The 16,545-nt window shown below is 43.2% G+C and overlaps 1 protein-coding gene across 1 annotated transcript; it reads left to right on the top strand.

Moving 5' to 3' along the window:
• The first annotated feature begins 2 nt into the window (after positions 1-2).
• On the top strand, positions 3-16,214 carry LOC100989298 (neuroblastoma breakpoint family member 15). Its single transcript, XM_055114084.1, is given in 15 exon segments — positions 3-180; positions 1,933-2,032; positions 2,864-3,078; positions 4,120-4,192; positions 4,654-4,859; positions 6,150-6,207; positions 9,400-9,452; positions 10,609-10,660; positions 11,301-11,473; positions 12,181-12,232; positions 12,846-13,015; positions 13,737-13,788; positions 14,395-14,567; positions 15,266-15,317; positions 15,919-16,214. Coding segments are annotated over 15 exon segments (1,851 nt in total). The 3' UTR covers positions 16,163-16,214.
• The last annotated feature ends 331 nt before the right edge of the window (positions 16,215-16,545 follow it).

A 16,545-nucleotide genomic window follows, 5' to 3' on the forward strand; every position in this document is an offset into this window, starting at 1 on the left:
GCATGGTGTTGTCTGCCAGCCCTTGATCCAGTGAGAAGGCAGAAAAGAACATTCTAGAAATCAATGAGAAATTGCGCCCCTAGCTGGCAGAGAACAAACAGCAGTTCAGAATCATCAAAGAGAAATTTCTTGTAACTCAAGTGGCCTACTCCTGGCCAACCGGCAGAACAAATACCATAAGTTCTATAAGCTCACCATCACAAAAGTGATGAATAATGCCCTATCTTCTCTCTGAGAAACTAAATGCTGTCTCCAACAAAAATAATTTCATCCTTCCCGTACATCTAAGAAAATAGAAATGGGTATTTTAACATTTTGTTAAATTTGGAAGACAGAGGTACCAAAGTATTTAGCAACTTTCCATGTTAGCAGTCAGCTGGGGGTAGGACTAGAGTTAAAATCCCAGTTATTGATTTCTGACACAGGCACAGAATGACCTGTTTTCTCCAAGAGGCTAAATCATGTTTTCAAGAATCCTCTCTGTACTATATAAGATCCTGCAGAAAAATAACATCTAGTCTGTTGTTCTAAATGTCTGGACAAGTGAATTTTTATTCAGTTCAAGCTTCTGTTGAGGCCCAATAGGCAAAGCTCTGTTCTAGTGACCCTGAGGGAAACTTGGTGATAGTGCCCAGTACCCGCTCTGAAGGGCTTCAAGAGCAGTCTGCTCCTAATAGAACATGTGGTATATATAAGTGACAGCATCAAGAGCAGGGAGTAGGGGCCATGCACTGTGGCTCACTCCTGTAATCCCAGCATTTTCGGAGGCTGACTTGGGCAGATCACGAGGTCAGGAGTTTGAGACTAGCCTAGGCAAGATGGAGAAACCCCGTCTCTACTAAAAATTCAAAAATTAGCTGGGCGTGGTGGCGGCGCCTGTAATCCCCGCTACTCGGGAGGCTGAGGCAGGAGAATTCTTTGAACCTAGGAGACAGAAGTTGCAATGAGCCAAGATCACACCATTGCACTTGAGCCTGGGTGACAAGGCAAGACTCGTCGAAATAAATAAATAATTAAAAAAAAGTAGAGAGTACCCTGTTGAGAGGGAAGTCCTTCTTCCTGAGGCACAGGCTCTTGTTCTCAAAGAGGAAGAAAGGTCGCACCCGAGAATGTGTGGAAGTAGAAGTACAGCGTGCAGAGCAGGGACCCTGGGTCTGTCTCCTGGGCTCCATCCAAGTTGCTTGTCTTGTCTGTCCCTCAGTCTGTTCCTCAGTTTCCTCATCTGTTCACAGGGTACGACAATAATACCTACCTCTGTAAATTGCTGCAATGAATTACATGAGCTATTTCTTGCCAATCTCCTAGAACATTTATTGGCACAGAGTAAACACTATCAATTACTTCTTCATTCTATTGTTTCTAAATTAACACAAACTTTATTAGCATTTGGGCTTATTCCCTTCATGGCCTTATGGTCTTATGCCTCATACTTTATGCTTCAGATATGATTCTTAAAATCATATCTGAAGATATGATTTAAAAATCTTTGACATATTTGTCCTTGAAATTCCCAGTAAAAGGGAAACCATCATTCCCATAGTCCTGGGGGGCCTTCCTGACTGTACAAGAAATCACTACTTCATGCCCCAGTGCAGTGTTTTAGAGGAGAGGCTGCAAGGCTTGGGAAAGTGGCCCCGCTTTCAGAGTCAAACCTCTGGGGCTGTGAATTCTGACTCCACTTCATTGTGGTTGAATCATCTTGTCAACTTTCTTGATGTGCCCTTGAGTTTCTCTTTCTTCGTCCCTAAATTTTGGAGGATCAGATGCCAGAAAGTCAGGAGACTGAAGAATAAAGATGTGGAAATCCCTGCCTAGGGCCTGGTCCTGGGGACAGTTTTGTCCTTGGGATGGACCTGGCTCCTGCCCTGTAGGCAGTGACCACAGCAGCATGTCCAGCCTTCCACTGAGGCAGGCATGTCTGTCTTTTCTCAGAGTGTGAAGAGTGCAAAGACCTCATAAAATCTTTGCTGAGGAATGAGCTGCAGTTCAAGGAGAAGCTTGCAGAGCAGCTCAGGCAAGCTGAGGAGCTCAGGTGAGGGGGCCCCGTGGGGGCAGGCAAGTGGGGGCAGGCAGGCCCCATGGGGGCAGGCAGGCTCTGAACTACAGCAGCTCGGTGGGGAGAAGTAAGAGCTAAGCTGGGCCAGGGGAAAGGCAGGAATTGCCATGGTAGCCTCTTGACACACAAATATTTATCAAACAGAGAACAAGGATAATAATAAATTATGGGTTGCAGTTGTTTCTCAGAGCCTTGTTTTCTCTTTTTCAAGCAAGTAATTGTTGAGGTGAAATTTGAATAATACAAAATTAACCAAAGGAGTGGGAACCACCCAGCAGCATTCAGTATACTCAAAATGGTGTGCCATCACCTCCCCACTTACCCTAAGTGAGAATCACCTCCTGACTGCTGCTTCTCATTCTTTCACTCAATCAATGTTGCCTTCTCGACCCTGTCATTCTTTACTTCTTTTGTCTTTTCAATTCTCCCCATCTGCACCTGGCCTCATTTCTGTACATGGCTTTGTATCTAGTCGCCGCAAGATACACTATGTGTATTTTCACATGGAGATTTCCCTGGTCAGAGTGAGGAACTGAAAGGATGTTGTTTTGAAACTGAATTAGGAAGACACCTACTTTTGTTTACAGAAGAGAAAGATGAATGGAACATCATCGAGGATCTTACAGGAGCCCTCTCTGATATAGAGGAAGCCTGTAAACCATTTTTTATTCTTTCTCTTGGCCACAGACATTTCTTTAAACATATGTTGACCTTCTGCTTGGACATTCTCTCAGAAATCTGTCATAATATTAGAACTGATCACTCATCCAGTTCCACTGTTAAATTTTCTCTACTATCTAACCTTAGGTGATATAAAGTCCCAGTCCACTCTCAGGAATGAGAGCTGACCCAGTTACAGGAGAAGTTACAGGAAGGGAGAGATGCCTCCCACTCATTGAATCAGCATCTCCAGGCCCTCCTCACTCTGGATGAGCGGGACAAGTCCCAGGGGCAGGACCTCCAAGAACAGCTGGCTGAGGGGTGTAGGCTGGCACAGCCCCTTGTCCAAAAGCTCAGCCCAGGTAAGGTGGCCGTAGGCCCTGATGACCCAAAACCCCAGGCTTATGAGAGGCTCCAGACCTCCATACTTTCAATGACAGTTGTATCGGTGGTGTTTTTTTCCACCAAACATATGTGGCCATGACATGACCAGGACTTCCTGGGTAAGAACAGAGATGGGAAACCCATGGGGTTGGAGGTCACAGTATTGCAAGTGTCCCTCCTTCCTTGATGGAAGGTGATCTTTGGAGCAAGAGGCAACATCTGTCTAGTTTTAAAGGACAGGAAGGAGGCTGTGACTGGAGGGTGCTTGTTAGAGTGAAAAGAGCTCTGGACTAAGAATGAAGGTTCCCATGCTGTCTCTTCAGCAATGTTCTTAGTAACTGTCGGTAAGTGAGTGATTTATCCTTCCTGAGTTTGTCTCTCACCATCTGCAAAGGCAGACAGATTATCTCTTGCAAGGGACTGAAGTATCCAAATGTGGGAACACTTACTACTGCTTTTCAAAATGAGATGAAGCTCCTCGCCTTGTCATATTGGAGAAGGCACTTGATGTAGGGGCTTTTGGTGGTAAGAAGTGCTTCAGACTGGAGCACTCCCCATGGAGAGAATGTCACACAGCAGAAGCCACATGGAGGGCCTGTGAAGTCTCCTGATTCATAGAGCACTGTGGGACAAGCTTGTCCTCTCCTAAGAGAAAGAATTAGATTCAAAATGTGAACTGTGACAGGACACCAAGCCTGTGCCTGGGAATCAGATCTGTGGTGGGATCGGGGAGACAGTTGCCAAAGTCCAAAGAGAGGCTGCACAATCCTCCAGTGATATGGGGCATAAAAAGTCTTTTCAATATTTGGCCACATCTTGATGGTGGCCCTCCAGATCAGAAATGCATTGCCTGATGGATCAGAAAACCGTTCCAGGGCATTTTGTTAAAGACAAAACATGAGAGCTTTCAGTTTAACGGTAACCCATGCCTAGATGTTCATGTCTCTGTGTACATTGGGCTGACTGTCTTGCAGAGTGTGAAGTGGGAAATAGCTGAACAAACACTTCTGTATTTACAGAAAATGATGAAGATGAGGATAAAGATGTTGAAGTTGAGGAGGCTGAGAAAGTACAGGAATCATGTGCCCCCAGGTAACACTGAATACTCAGGAGTAAGTAATGGGTGTTAACACATGAAAAAGGTTTAAAAGGCACACCCTCTCTGGCATCTACAGTGGGCCAAAAGCCTGCATTCCTTTGGCCACAGTATGTGAAATTCAACCCAGCTGAGACACAGAGTGTGGCATCTGTCGTGTTTCTCTATGTGTGCCAAGTGTCATGTCTGTACCATACAGGGATAGCTGAGTCTTCATCCACCTCAGCTCCTATCTGTCCAGTGCAATGAACACCAGCTGCTCTCTTCCTCTCTGGCTCCTTTGGCGGCCATGTTCTCTTGCAGAGAGAAGAGGATTGCCTGTTCCCTCTTAAAGGGAACCTCCTGGTTGCTTTCTGGGACCACTCTCATGCCTCCTGTCAAAACCAGCTAGGACTCCCTGGGGTCCAATCCCTCTGTGTTTAATCTTCTGTCATCTCGATCCCACCTGGCTCATCAGGGAGGTGCAGAAGGCTGAAGAAAAGGAAGTCCCTGAGGACTCACTGGAGGAATGTGCCGTCACTTGTTCAAATAGCCACGGCCCTTGTGACTCCAACCAGCCTCACAGGAACACCAAAATCACATTTGAGGAAGATAAAGTCGATCCAACTCTCATTGACTCATCCTCTCATGATGAATGAGAGGATGCTGTACACATTATCCCAGGTAGCCTCTATTTTCCTTGTGTCTCATACCTCTTTCTAGGCTGAGGAAGATAAACTCTGAAGACAGGCTCTATATACACAAATTGGTTTGAATAAAAAACTACGATTGGATTCTAAACACAGATATCAGGGAGTTTTTGTGTCCTTCTCATCTCATGTCATGCCTTTGTCTGCCAGTCCCCAGTATCAAGTTACTGGACCCCAAGCAAGTGTGACAATCTCATAGTCACCTGAGTGCAGGAGGTGCACAGGAAGTATCTGTCAGGCCTCCTAGCTTTGACTCAGTATCTCTTGTCCCCTGTGATTAGGTCATCTGTCCCTAAACAATGTCCATGGAGTTTCTAAGCCTTTTAAAGGAAGCTGGCAGCTTTTCCTGTGTATTTGGAAATATTGTTCCCCAGGCTTCACTGCTCTCAGCTTTAATCTCGATCTCCTTTAAGTCAGCTTACCTAGCTACTTTGCACAGTCACCTTGAAATCGGGAAGGAAACTTTCTTCTTTACTTTGCTGATATATTTCCATAAAGCAAGGCTGGACCCTGGTTCTCCCCCCCATCAATGCAATGGCTGATCCAATGTTTCTTTGTAGCATCATAGATTCTTTTTTTTTTTTTGCGTTGGAGTCTTGCTCTGTCACCCAGGCTGGAGTGCAGTGGCACCATCTTGGCTTGGTGCAAACTCCGCCTCCCAGATTCAAGTGATTCTCCTGTCTCAGCCTCCTGAGTAGCTGGGACCGCAGGTGCACACCACCACATATGGCTAGTTTTTGTATTTTTAGTAGAGATGGGGTTTTCCCATATTGGCCAGGCTGGTCTTGAACTCATGACCTCAAATGATTCACCTGCCTCAGCCTCCCAAATCACAGATCCTTTTTAAAGCAAGAGCTGTTCAAATTTATCTATCAGTCAAGTTTCATGTATATATGCCTCTAAACATTTAATGTCCGTGTTACCTGGGGATATAAGTCAGTATTGCAGCAACACTCCTGGAAAATTGTTTGAGCAATTTTTGGAGACTTTTTGGGGAAAAATTTTGTTTAACTTTGCATAGACTCAGGCAGGGAATATGGCATTATGGTCTACCCATAGAGGGAGATTTTGGCCTGTGGGTCTGGAAAGCAGGGTCATCTACTTCTCAACAGACTTAATCTAGGGCACCCTAGGATATTCCTATCAGAATCCATATTCTTGCACTGAGAATAGTTATGTCCTTGTGCTATGACTGAACACTGATTTGGTCATATGTGAAGTGTGAATTGCTTAATGTGACCTGCTTCTCTGAATTTATTTACAGAAAATGAAAGTGATGATGAGGAAGAGGAAGAGGAAGAAAAAGGGCCAGTGTTTCCCAGGTAATGCTGTGGAATTGTGGGCTGTTAATTCAGTAGTGACACCGGGAGATTGTAGATTTAGGGAAAAAGGGGAAGTGATGTATAGAACTATTTCTTCTTTTCACCCAACTACAAATTGTCCTTATTAACAATGTTGTGCATTATTTGTGGCCCTTGTATTGGTTTTAGTTTTGTAGTCCTGTCAAGATAGGAACTTGCAATCAGATGAGCCAGGTGAACTAGCTAAACAGGGATTTCTTGCTGATCTTTTCACAAAACAAGCTCCTGGATTCACTGATTTTTTGAAGGGTTTTTTGTATCTCTATCACCTTCAGTTCTGCTCTGATCTTAGTTATTTCTTGTCTTCTGCCAGTTTTTGAATTTGTTTGCTCTTGCTTCTCTAGTTCTTTTAATTGTGATGTTAGGGTGTCAATTTTAGATCTTTCCTGCTTTCTCTTATGGGTATTTAGTGTGATACATTTCCCTCTACACACTGCTTTAAATGTGTCCCAGAGATTCTGATACGTTGTGTCTTTGTTCTCTTTGGTTTCAAAGAACATCTTTGTTTCCACCTTCATTTCGTTATTTACCCAGTAGTCATTCAGGAGCAGATTGTTCAGTTTCCATGTAGTTGCACAGTTTTGAGTGAGTTTCTTAATCCTGAGTTCTAATTTGATTGCACTGTGGTCTGAGAGACAGTTTATTGTGATTTCTAGTCTTTTACATTTGCTGAGGAGTGCTTTACTTCCATCTATGTGGTCAATTTTGGAATAAGTGTGATGTGGTGCTGAGAAGAATGTATATTCTGTTGATGTGGGGTGGAGAATTCTGTAGGTGTCAATTAGGTCTGCTTGGTGCAGAGCTGAGTTCAAGTCCTGGATATCTTTTTTAAGCTTCTGTCTCATTGATCTGTCTAATATTGACAGTGGGGTGTTAAAGTCTCCCATTATGATTGTATGGGAGTCTAAGTCTCTTTTTAGGTCTCTAAGAACTTGCTTTATGAATCTGGGTGCTCCTGTATTGGGTACATATGTATTTAGGATAGTTAGCTCTTCTTGTTGAATTGATCCCTTTACCATTATGTAATGGCCTTCTTTGTCTCTTTTGATCTTTGTTGGTTTAAAGTCTGTTTTATCAGAGACTAGGATTGCAACCCCTGCTTTTCTTTGCTTTCTATTTGCTTGGTAGATCTTCCTCCATCCTTTTATTTTGAGCCTATGTGTGTCTTTGCACATGCGATGGGTCTCCTGAATACAGCACACTGATGGGTCTTGACTCTTTATCCAATTTGCCAGTCTGTGTTTTTTAATTGGGGCATTTAGCCCATTTACATTTCAGGTTAATATTGTTATGTGTGAATCTGATCCTGTCATTTTGATGTTAGCTGGTTATTTTGCCTGTTAGTTGATGCACTTTCTTCCTAGCATTGATGTTCTTTACAATTTGGCATGTTTTTGCAGTGGCTGGTACTGGTTGTTCTTTTCCATGTTTAGTACTTCCTTCAGGAGCTCTTGTAAGGCAGGCCTGGTGGTGACAAAATCTCTCAGCATTTGCTTGTCTGTAAAGGATTTTATTTCTCCTTCACTTATGAAGCTTCCTTTGGCTGGATATGAAATTCTGGGTTGAAAATTCTTTTCTTTAAGAATGTTGAATATTGGCCCCTTACTCTCTTCTAGCATGTAGGGTTTCTGCCAAGAGATCTGCTGTTAGTCTGATGGGCTTCCTTTGTGGGTAACCCGACCTTTCTCTCTGGCTGCCCTTAACATTTTTTCCTTCATTTCAACTTTGGTGAATCTGACAATTATGTGTCTTGGAGTTGCTTTTCTCGAGGAGTATCTTTGTGGTTTTCTCTGTTTTTCCTGAATTTGAATGTTGGCCTGCCTTGCTAGGTTGGAGAAGTTCTCCTGGATAATATCCTGAAAAGTGTTTTCCAGCTTGGTTCCATTCTCCCTGTCACTTTCAGGTATACCAATCAAACATAGATTTGGTCTTTTCACATAGTCCCATATTTCTTGGAGGTTTTGTTCATTTCTTTTTACTCTTTTTTTCTCTAAAATTCTCTTCTCATTTCATTTCATTAATTTGATCTTCAATCACTGATGCCCTTTCTTCCACTTCATCGAATTGGCTACCGATCCTGTGCATGCATCACGTAGTTCTCATGCTATGGTTTGATGACCAGCTCCATCAGGTCATTTAAGGTCTTCTCTACACTGTTTATTCTAGTTAGCCATCTGTCTAATTTTTTTTTCAAGGTTTTAACTACCTTGCAATGCATTCGCACATCCTCCTTTAGCTCAGAGAGGTTTGTTATTACTGACTTTTTGAATCCTACTTCCGTCACTAGTCAAAGTCATTCTCCATCCTGCTTTGTTCCATTGCTGGCAAAGAGCTGCAATCCTTTGGAGGAGAAGTGGTGCTCTGGTTTTTAGAATTTTCAGCTTTTCTGCTCTGGTTTCTCCAGATCTTTGTCATTTTATCTACCTTTGGTCTTTGATGATGTTGACCTACAGATGGGGTTTTGGTGTGGATGTTCTTTTTGTTGATGTTGATACTATTCCTTTCTGTTTGTTAGTTTTCCTTCTAACAGTCAGGTCCCTCAGCTGCAGGTCTGTTGGAGTTTCCTGGGAGTCCACTCCAGACCCTCAAACAGGGATTTCTTGGTGTTGCCTGTTCTCTCCCATGTGTTTAAATCCAGGGAGAGATGTATATATGCTTTCTGCCCATTTTTTGTTAGTATGTTTGCTAGTATTTGTGCAAGAAAAGAAATTGAAAAAATAAACGTATTATATCAAAATATTGGAAAAATGGGGCCCTTAATACCCAAGATCTGTGTCTGCACTGCCTCAAGAGCTCTGTTCACTTGAATGCTGCATGTAAAATTCAATTTAATTTATGCAAAGTAGTTGAAGCCCAGTGTTAGTTCTCTGTGCTGCAAGTCATGATGGTAGTTTACAGGGAGAGTCTTGGTGCCCTACATTGGCTCATCTGTGGCAAATGTACTGAGCACGTGCTGCCCATTTTTGCTCTGTCCCCAGAGCAGACACCCTCTACCTTGCATTTAGAAGGATAATTTTATTTCTCTTGAAGGAAAAATGCCTTTGGTTTCTGTGACCACTCCATTCTGTCTCCCATCAGAACATCTGGGAGATTTTGTTGTCTAATCTCTGTTGGTTAAATCTTCTGTCATCACTGTCCTGCCTGCCTCGTCAGGAATTTGCAGGAGTCTGAAGAGGAGGAAGCCCCTCAGGAGTTCTGGGATGAAGGTTATTCGACTCTCTCAATTCCTCCTGACAAGTCAGCCTCGTACCAGTCTTACAGGAGCACCTTTCACTCATTAGAGGAACAGCAAGTCGGCTTGGCTCTTGTCATAGGCAGTGAATACTCCATTGTGAAGGTGATAAAGCTCCAGTTCATGTCCCAGGTAGACCCCATAATCTTTGGGCCTTGTGCCCCTGGTTGGGCTGAGAGTTGCCATCACTGTGGGCTGAACCTATATATCAATGAGATTTCAATCACTCTGGAGTCGAGTCTGAAGCACAGGCATGGGGTGGGTCAGTGAGCTTGGCTTTCTTCCTAGTCTCAGGCCATGCCCATGACACGCTGGTTCAACTGTCAGGACATTGAACTCAAGGCAGGTGTGGCAAACTCACACCAAGCTATGCAGCACATGCCCAGGAGTTGTCTGTCAGATCAGCTAATCTGAATTAAATGTCTCTTGCCAGCTACGAAGTTCATTATGAGTTTTGTTCCCAAAGCATGTCTGTGCAGTTCTTTACCTGCCTAAGGCCAGTGTCACCCTTGTCTACCCCTCAGTGGAAGATGTGACCCAGGTTTCACTGAATTTATCCCCATTTTCTGTGTCTTCTAAGTTGGCTTGTTTTAGCTCATCTGTCCATCATCTTGCTGGCATGTTTTCTAGATAAATGGCTGACTTTTCACCCACAAAAGCCATAGTAGCTGATGCTTCTGTGTAGAACCAAGTCTCATTTTGACTCAAGAGCTGGTACTTTGCACCCCTCCACCAAATCTCAGTGTCCACAATCTCATAAGCTATCAAATCCTGGGTATTTGATGAAAGAAGCCTGAATATTGCAGTATCTCTCCTACAAGGTGTTAGAACTATTTGCTTAAACTCTATTGGGAGAAATATTGCTCATTTGTGTACACAAACCTAGCACAGAGCATATTGGGAAGATAACATTCCAAAACAGGGGAATTTTGCCCAAAGCTCAAGAAAGGAACCAAGTCAGTTCTCTCAAGACTTAACCTCAGGCCTCCTGGTATATTTCTCTCAAAGTCTCCTGTTCTCACACTGAGAAGACTGATGTCCCTGTGTTCGGATTGGACAGAGGAAGGTTTCTGTGTGCAAGGAAGAACTGCTTAATGTAAGAGGCCCCATCTGAATTTATTTGCATGCAGGACATTGATGTGATCAAGTGAAAAAGGAGGACCAAGAGGCAACAGATCCCAGGTGAGTCTGAGAAATTGTGGACAGTTAATTTGGTGTTGACACCTGGAGACGCCAAGTCCAGGGAAAAGAGTACATGCTGAAAATAATGATTTCATCTTGTCAGACAAGTCTGAATTATGCCTACTAACATTGCTTTTGGTTCTCATTACATTAAATGTTTAGGTTTTCATTTCTTCCTACCTTATCATTTACTAACCTAGTGAAGGTTGACCATACCTCAAAAGCTGTATTCTCATAGTGACTGCAGTTAAACTTGAGCACATTTTGTGCAAAGTTATTAAGCCCACTCTTTTCATGATCACTGTTTGCTGTGTGTCCTGACAGCACAAATACAGAGTGTCCTTTGATTCCCTCATCAGTGTGTCACCTGGCCAATTCACTGAGCTCACTATCTCTCTGTCTCTGTGTGTGCGTGTGTGTGTGCATGTGTGTGCGTGTGTGTGTGTCTCTCTCTTCCTCTTTCATCCATTTATACCTGACCCTGGTCTATCCCAACATAAAGGCAATAATTTGTTACCTCATTACTGGATCTGTTCTTTTTCTTTTAAAACACTTCCTTATGTTACCCATGAAATCTAGCTGGGGTTGTGTGGTTTCTGATTTCCCCTGCCTTATTCTTTACTTTCTCCCACTTTTCCAGGCTCAGCAGGGAGCTGCTGGACAAGAAGGAGCCTGAAGTCTTGCGGGACTCACTGGATAGATGTTATTCAACTCCTTCCAGTTATCTTGAACTGTCTGACTCATGCCAGCCCTACATAAGTGCCTTTTACTCATTGGAGGAACAGCACCTTGGCTTGGCTCTTGATGTGGATAGTGAGTACCTTACTATGAAAGTGATAAGCCTCCACCTGGTCTTCCAGATAGGGGTGATGATATTCCTGTTCCAAGTGGCCCTTACTGACCCGAGAGATGTCATTGCCACAGGCAGGACCTATGGGTGCATATAGCTTGTAATGAGACTGTAGTTTCAGTTGGAAGCCCAGACATGAAATGGGTCAGTGAGCATGGCTCTATTCCTAGTCTCCAGCCATGCCTGTGACAACCTCAGCCCACTCTCAGCACATTGGACCCAGGCAGATGTGAAAAATTCACAGAACTATTATTTGGACTCAAGGGTTTGTAGATTTCCTCCTTCATTCTAGTTTCAGTATCTTGCAACCATGAACGAGCTGGGCATTTGAGGAAACAGGGCTGAATACTGCAGTTTTCCTCCTAGAAATCATCTGGGGCATTTTCTTTGAATTGATGGGAACAATAAGGCATAACTATTTCCACAAACTTGGGATAAATGATTTTAGGATAACGATCTACCAGAATAGTGGCATTTCACCCTTGGTTCTGAGATGCAACTAAAGAATCTCTATCATGACCGGCTTTCAGGCCTCCTGAAGTATATCTCTCCCATTGTCCTGTTCTCATGCTGAGGAGCCTGAAGTCCTCATGTGGGGATTAGACAGTGGACTGTTATGGGTGTAGGTGAATTGGCTTATTTTGTCTGTCCCTGTCTGAATTTATTGTAGGAATTAAAAAGGACCAAGAAGAGGAAGAAGACCAAGGCCCATCATGCCCTAGGTAACTTTGAACAATTGTGAACAGCTACTTCTGTGTTGACACCTGGAGACTCTTGGTTCAGGGAAAACAGAGTGGGCCGACAATATCGATTACATCTTTTCAACCAAGCCTGAATTATTCCTACTAACATTGCTGTTTGTTTTCATTGCAGTAGATATTTAGGTTTCCATTTCTTCCTCCCCTTATCATTTATGAACCTACAGTACATCGACCATATTTCAAAAGCTGTATTCTCATGGTGACTGCATGGAAAGTTGAGTACATTTTATGGAAAATTATTGAGCGCATTCTTTTCATGATCACTGTATGCTGTGTGTCCTGAGGACACTAACTCAGAGTGTCCTGTTACTCCCTCATCAGTGTGTCACCTGGACAATTCATTGAGCGCTCTCTCTCTCTCTCTCTCTCTCTGTCTCTCTGTCTGTCTTTCTCTTTCATCCTTTTCCATTTGGCCCTGTTCAGTCCCAACATGAAGGCAATAGTTTGTTACCTCATTAATGGATCTATCCTTTTTCTTTGTTAACCACTTCCTTATGCTACCCATGAAATCTAGCTGGGGCTCTGAGGTTTCTGATTTTCCCTGGCTTATTCTTTACTTTTTCTACTCTTCCAGGCTCAGCAGGGAGCTGCTGGAAGGGGAAGAGCCTGAAGTCTTGCAGGACTCACTGGATAGATATTTGACTCCTTCTAGTTATCTTGAACTGCCTGACTCATGCCAGCCCTACAGAAGTGCATTTTACTCATTGGAGCAACAGCATGTTAGCTTGGCTCTTGACGTGGGTGGTGAGTACCTTTCTATGAAGGTGATAAGGATCCACTGAGTCTTCTGGATAGGGTCATATTCCTGCTGCAAGTGGCCATTACTGAGCTGAGAGATATCATTGCCACAGGGAGGACCTATAAGCACATGTAGATTTAAACGAAACTCTAGTTCTACTTGGAAGCCCAGACACGGGATGGATCAGTGAGCGTGGCTCTCTTTGTAGTCTCAGGCCATGCTTGTGGCACCCTGATCTTACTCTCAATACATTGGATTCGGGCAGATGTGACAAATTCACACAACTCTGATTTTGTCTCAGTTTTGTAGATTTTGTAGATTTCCTCCTTCACTCTAATTTCAGTGTCTAATATCCTCACAACCATGAACAATCTGAATATTTGATGAGACAGGGCTGAATAGTGCAGTTTTTCTCCTAGAAACCAGTTGGGGGCATTTGCTTTAAATTGATTGGAAAAATACGGCATAATCATTTGCACAAACTTGGGACAAATGACATTGGGATAACAATCTACCAGAATAGGGACATTTTGCCCACAGTTTCTGGGACAAAAACCAAGGAATCTCTATCATGATCAGCCTTCGGACCTCCTGAAGAATATCTCTCACAGTGTCCTATTCTCATGCTGAGGAGCCTGAGGTCCCTGTGTGAGGATTAGACAGTGGATTGTTATGTGTGTAGGGGAATCAGCTTAATGTGTCTGTCCATATCTGAACTTATTACAGAAATTGAAAAGTACCAAGAAGTAGAAGAAGACCAAAACCCATCATGCCCCAGGTAACTTTGAGCAATTATAGATGCTTAATTCTGTGTTAACACCTGGAGATGACAGGTCCAGGGAAAACAAGAGTGTGTTCGATTTCATGTTTTCAACGAAGGTTGAATTACTCCTACTGACATTGCTGTTGGTTTTCATTACAGTAGATGTTTAGGTTTCCACTTCTTCCTCCCCTTATCATTTACTAACCTACTGTAGGTTGACCAGACTTCAAAAGTTGTATTCTTATGGCAACTGCATGGAATCTTGATCACATTTTATGGAAAATTATTGAGCACAGTCTTTTCATGATCACTGTACGCTGTGTGTTCTGAGGGCACTAACTCAGAGTGTCCTGTTACTCCCTCATCAGTGTGTCACCTGGACAATTCACTGAGCTCTCTCTCTCTCTTTCTCTGTGTCTATCTCTCTGTCTGTCTTTCTCTTTCATTCTTTTCCATTTGGCCCTGTTCTGACCCACCATGAAGGCAATAATTTGTTACCTCATTAATGGATCTATCCTTCTTCTTTTTTAACCACTTCCTTATGCAACCCATGACATCTAGTTGGGGCTGTGTTGAGTCTGATTTCCCCTGGCTTATTCTTTACTTTTTCTACTTTTGCAGGCTCAGCAGAGAGCTGCTGGAGGTAGTAGAGTCTGAAGTTTTGCAGGACTCACTGGATAGATGTTATTTGATTCCTTCCAGTTATCTTGAACTGCCTGACTCACGCCAGCCCTATGGAAGTTCCTTTTCCTCATTGGAGGAACAACACGTTGGCTTTTCTCTTGATGTGGATGGTGAGTATATTTCTATGAAGGCAATAAGGATCCACTGAGTCTTCCATATAGAGATCATATTCCTGCTCCAAGTGGCCGTTGCTGAGCTGAGAGATGTCATTGCTGCAGTGAGGACCTATAGGCACATAGGTTGAATGAAATTCTAGTTCTACCTGGAAGGCCAGACATGGGATGGGTCAGTGAGCGTGGCTCTCTTCCTCATCTCAGGCCATGCCTGTGGCACTCAGATTCTACTCTCAAGACTTTGGACCTGGGTAGATGTGACAAATTCAGAGAACTATGATTTTGACTCAAGGGTTTGTAGTTTTCCTTTTTCAGTCAAAATCCTCACAACCATGAACAACCTGAGTATTTGATGAAACAGGGCTGATTATTGCAGTTTTTCTCCTAGAAATCATTTGAGGGCATTTGCTTTAAATTGATCGGAAAAATATGGCATAACCATTTGCACAAACTTGGGACAAATGATATTGGGATAACAATCTACCATAATAGGGACATTTTACCCTTAGTTTCTGGGACAAAAACCAAGGAATCTCTATCATGAGCAGCCTTCAGGCCTCCTGAAATATATCTCCCACAGTGTCCTATTCTTATGCTGAGGAGCCTGAGGTCCCTGTGTGAGGATTAGACAGTGGATTGTTATGTGTGTAGGGGAATCAGCTTATTGTGTCTGTCCATGTCTGAATTTATTTCAGAAATTGAAAAGTACCAAGAAGGGGAAGAAGATCAGAACCCACCGTGCCCCAGGTAACTTTCAGCAATTGTGGATGCTTAATTCTGTGTTAACACCTGGAGATGACAGATCCAGGGAAAACAGGGTGTGTTTAATTTCATGTTTTCAATGAAGGCTGAATTACTCCTACTGACATTGCTGTTGGTTTTCATTGTAGTAGACATTTAGGTTTTCATTTATTCCTCCCCTTATCATTTACTAATGTACCATGGGTTGACTGTACCTCAAAAGCTGTACTTTCATGGTGACTGCATCGAATTTTGAGCACGTTTTATGGAAAACTGAAGAGCTCACTCTTTTGCTGTGTGTCATGAGGGCACTAACTCAGAATGTCCTTTTACTCCTTTATCAGTGTGTCACCTGGCCAATTCACCGAGCTCACTTTCTCTCCTCTCTCTCTCTCTGTCTGTCTCTCTCTCTCTCTGTCTTTCTCTTTCATTGTTTTCTACCTGGCCCTGTTCTATCCCAACATAAAGGCAATAATTTTTTACCTCATTAATGGATCTATCCTTTTTCTTTTTTAACCACTTCCTTATTTTACCCCGGAAATCTAGTTGGGGCTCTGTGGTGTCTGATTTTCCCTGGCTGCTTCTTTAGTTTAGTCTCCTTTTCCAGGCTCAACGGGGTGCCGATGGAAGTGGAAGAGCCTGAAGTCTTGCAGGATTCACTGGATAGATGTTATTCGACTCCTCCAACTTACTTTGAACTGCCTGACTCATTCCAGCACTACAGAAGTGCCTTTTACTCATTTAAGGAACAGCACAGCAGCTTGGCCCTTGAAGTGGACAATAGGTTTTTTACTTTGATGGTGATAAGTCTCCACCTGGTCTTCCAGATGGGAGTCATATTCCCACACTAAGCAGCCCTTAATAAACTGAGAGATGTCATTGCTGCAGGCAGGACCTATAGGCACATGTAAGTTTGAATGAAACTATAGTTCCATTTCGAAGCCCAGGCATAGGATGGGTCAGTGGGCATAGCTCTATTCCTATTCTCAGACCATGCCAGTGGCAACCTGTGCTAAGTCTGAAGACATTGGACCAAAGTTAGGTGTGACACATTCACATAACTATGCAGCACATGCCAGGAGTGATCTGTCAGACATTCTAAATTGAACCACATATCTCTGGGTAGCTACAAAGTTCCGCAGGGATTTCATTTTGCAGGCATATCTCTGACCTTCTATGCCTGCTCAAGGTCAGTGTCATCTTTGTGTTTAGCTCATGCAAAGGTGTTACCCTA

Source organism: Pan paniscus, chromosome 1 (genome assembly GCF_029289425.2).
Source record: "Pan paniscus chromosome 1, NHGRI_mPanPan1-v2.0_pri, whole genome shotgun sequence".
Lineage (NCBI taxonomy): Eukaryota > Metazoa > Chordata > Mammalia > Primates > Hominidae > Pan > Pan paniscus.